Raw genomic sequence first — 4,099 nt, 5'->3', positions numbered from 1 at the left:
TTTTCCTTTAATTTTCACAAAATAAGGAAGTGGGAAAGCATGTACGATTTTGTTAGAACAATGCTTGTATAACCACTCAATTTGAAGTTTGAAAATGACTAAGCACTTGAAGAAAATTAGGCACTATCCCAAAAAAACTACTTTTCTACCATTTGTATATACTGATATCGATAAAATGACATCAAAAAATCAAACTTGCCATATCTTTTGAAGCAAAATGGCTATCCAGCTAATAAAATAATTCATTTGCTCTTTTATTAAAAGTGCAATTTATTCTTTATTATTGTCATTATGTCGGTTGCATAGACATCGCCTCAGTTGAAATAGCTAAGCAATTTTGTAGTTTTCAATCTCAACCTTTAAAAATATAGAATATGGTTATGTGTATATTTTTTATTTTATTAGAGAAAAGAAAATTGTTAAAAAGAACAATGTAATAAATTTTATATGTATTTAGCATTGACTATTATATGTGAGAGAGAAAATTAGGTGTTGTATGAGTGAAACATCTAGAAACAAAGCATTTATCTTGTAAAATAATATTATATAGGCATTTTAATAGATCAATTTTTCTTCACAATTACTACATTTAATTTTTAAATAAAAGGAAACAACTTTCAAAATTTTGTAACCTGTTTTATAATTCTAATCATTAATTGTGAAAGCTTAAAATAAGAACAAAATCCATACATTTAGAAAAGAGTACATTTTGTAGTGCTACTCATTTGAAAAAGAAAAAATAGCACACATGACAATGCAAGTAAACAAACATAAATATGAGTGACAACCCAAATGTGGAATAATCCAAATAAAAGCTCAGAGCATCTTTTGTGAAATAGCTTCAAGGATTCACTATTCACAAAGGTCATAGATAAAATTATCCATGAAAGAAAAGCATATGTATCTCCATTTCATGTGGAAGCACAACACTGCAATCACAGTAGCAAATCCCACTCCGTAACTTAACCCCACTCCCACTGCCCACCATCGATCCATTACATCTGCATATACACTTTTAGTGGTTGTATTATTCAATTCTTTGTAATTATGTTGTCTACCAAAACCAAGACTCTGTGTCCTGTTTTCAAGGGGAGGTCCATGAAGATTAGGATTTCCTAGAAAGGAAGAAATCTCAAAGGTTGAAAACTGCTTTCCTTGTGGTATTAACCCTGACAACTTGTTGTCAGAAAGATTCAACACAGCAAGAAATGTGAGATTTAAAAATTGAATAGGAATGTTTCCTAACAAATTATTTTCTGAAAGATCCAAAGATTCCAAGTAAGTCAAGGCTCCCAAGGATTCTGGAATTACCCCACTTAGATTATTTTTTGATATGTTGAGAGAAATTAATCCTCTCAAGAGCCCCAATTCTGAAGGAATATTTCCTGACAAGTTATTATGTGACAAATCCATGAACTTGTCTTGTCCAATTATTTTAGAGTATGGAGTTCTCCTTCCTTTTATCCAAACTGTTACTTCATCAGCAAAATTCATTCCATACTCTCTGTCTCGAGTTGAAACCTCTAGATAATATGAAGAATATTGTAATTGAAAACTTTGTGAATTATTGACCAAAGCACATAACTTGCTCACATCTGAAGGTATATTTCCTGATAATTGATTATCAGGTAAATCTAGAATTTGAAGATATTGCAACCTGAACAGCTGGGGCGGAATTCTACCATCAAATTTATTAGAAGCCAAGCTAAGAATTCTCAAATCTGTCAACTTTTCAATCCAAACAGGAATGCTACCTTCAAAATTGTTATTTCCTAGATCAAATATTTGGAGATCTGTGCAATTCGCAATAGATGGTGGAATAATACCTTGCAACCTGTTACCATTGAGATTTAATGTGCGAAGACTCTGCAGATTTCCTAACTCCTTCGGAATCTTCCCTTTTAAAACATTTTGAGCCAATTTTAAAATTTCCATTCCATAACACTGCCCAATATTTGAAGGAATCATACCTGTCAACTTGTTCTTTGACAGGTCCAAAACTCTATAATAATCTGAATTGTTACATATAGAACTTGGAATTTCTCCAGTCAAATTATTCCCTGACAATGATAGAGTGTCAAATATCCTAATTGTTGTAGGAATGGAGCCATTAAACCCATTATTTGACAGATCTAATCCATATGCAGCAAAATCAAGAGCAGGAAGAGAGCCATATAATCTATTCCCATGCAAGTCCACTGTTAAAAAACTATGAGATATCTTGCGAGGTAGAGAACCTTCCAGTTGGTTATTTGAAAGATTGAGCTGATGAAGATTAGGAAGATCCCACAGCCACGAAGGAAGATTTCCCACAATGTTGTTATCTGAAAGATCTAGCCAGGACAATTGATAGTGCTGGGACAAAAATGCAGGGAAGTTGCCTTGTATATTGCAAGACTGCAATTCAAGAGTAGACAGGTGGGCAAACTTAGGAACCCAGCTTGTAGAGATGTCAATGACAAACTGATTTTCTGAAAGGTCCAATTGTGAAAGGCGGGTTAGATTTTCAAATAGTTGAAGTGAAATGTTCCCTCTTAATCCGCTGGAACGAAGTGACAATACGTTTAAACTGGCCAACTTTGAAATGCAATCTGGAATTGTTCCTGACAGCTGGTTATGGCCTAGATAGAGCTGCCTCAATGTTGGAAGCTGACACAGAGACGGAGGAATCTGACCACTTAACTGGTTGTAATTAAGGGTCAGATATCTAAGGGATGTTAAGCTGCCAAAAGAGGATGGTATACTGCCCTCCAAATTGTTGTACCCCAGATCCATGGTCATAAGTTTTGAGAAATTTGCAATAGAAGTGGGGAACACTCCCGTTAAATTACAGTGACTAAGGGATAGCACGACTAGTGAGGAAGAATGGCTTAGCATGAAAGAAAGGTTTCCTTTCAAGCCGTAGTTAGAATCAAGCACAAGATTGCTCATTCTTGAGCGGGGCATGAAATTGGAAGGGATGAAACCATTTATACCACAGAAGGACAGATCAAGCGAAACCAATGAGGACACATTCTCAAACCAAGAGGGTAGTTGAACCGGGAATGAATTGTCAGCTATATGCAGATGTGACAAACGGGTAAGGTTTGAGAGATCTGGAATATTACCTGAGAGCCCACAGTCAGACAAGTGAATCTGGGTAAGATTGGGAAGACCGCTAAGGGCATCACCCCAGTGCTCAGACGCCATGCTCAAGTTCACCCAACTCATATCCAAGAATTCCAAGCTTCTTACATTTCTTACCCATACATCAAACTTACTACAGTTCAAGTAGCCATTTCTTGAAATATCCAAATGACGCAAGCTTGACATATTTCCCAACTCCAGAGGGACTTCACCCGCAAATCCAGCATCTTTCAAGCTAAGAAACTCAAGTCTATGCAATTTTAAAAGCTGGGGAGGGATAGAAGTACCATTGAAGTCATTCCAGCTGAGATCTAAGTACTGTAGATGCTGCAGATTACACAGCGATGTACGAACTTCACCAGTCAACTGATAAATACTTAAATCAAGGCGAATGACATGGGATGTGTGGTAATCACAGGCAACACCCTCCCACTCGCAACAGTTGAATCCCCGCCAAGAGGATAACCGACCTGAAGACAAATTAAGCCCAGCCTTGAAATCCAGCAAGTAACTTCTTTCATCTTGTAAACACCCTGTTGAAAATGGGAATTGAGAATGGAGCATTATTACCCATATCAACAAAAAACCACAGCCCGCAGTCATCTTGAACGAAAGTGGATACATTGCGCAATTTACAATTCTTCCCCTAGTGAGATATAAATAACTGAACAATAAAAATAATTCAATGAATCTTTAAAGATGTTGGGATTGATAAATTTTGTGTTTTCGCAACACATGACTTGATAAAAACACGGCAACTTTTACACCGACTTTGACTTGCAAAGACTACAAAAGTCTGGATATCTTAATCCACGACGATAGAAAATAATAGGAAAACCATATCGTCACTTCACACGTCACTTTGACGAATTTTTCGCATATTTTGAAAGAGAAAGGTTTTTCTATATTTTAATGAATTAATTTGTTTACTCTAGGTGGTAGTTGCAAGTATAACTATAAGAATTTAAAGGGT

General features: G+C 35.8%; 1 protein-coding gene across 1 annotated transcript; it reads right to left on the bottom strand.

Annotated features, from left to right (window-relative positions):
* Positions 1–852: 852 nt before the first annotated feature.
* On the bottom strand, positions 853–3,750 carry LOC131058932 (receptor-like protein EIX2). Its single transcript, XM_059215900.1, has one exon. It carries the CDS (start codon positions 3,748–3,750, stop codon positions 853–855), a length of 2,898 nt encoding a protein of 965 aa, XP_059071883.1.
* Positions 3,751–4,099: the final 349 nt, after the last annotated feature.

The sequence above is a fragment of the Cryptomeria japonica genome, unplaced genomic scaffold, assembly GCF_030272615.1.
Source record: "Cryptomeria japonica unplaced genomic scaffold, Sugi_1.0 HiC_scaffold_361, whole genome shotgun sequence".
Lineage (NCBI taxonomy): Eukaryota > Viridiplantae > Streptophyta > Pinopsida > Cupressales > Cupressaceae > Cryptomeria > Cryptomeria japonica.
This window is presented reverse-complemented; position numbering and strand designations above follow the sequence as displayed.

Bases quoted from the DNA above. Each gene is read 5' to 3' on its own strand.
- LOC131058932 (XM_059215900.1), bottom strand. From the start codon at position 3,750: ATGTATCCACTTTCGTTCAAGATGACTGCGGGCTGTGGTTTTTTGTTG.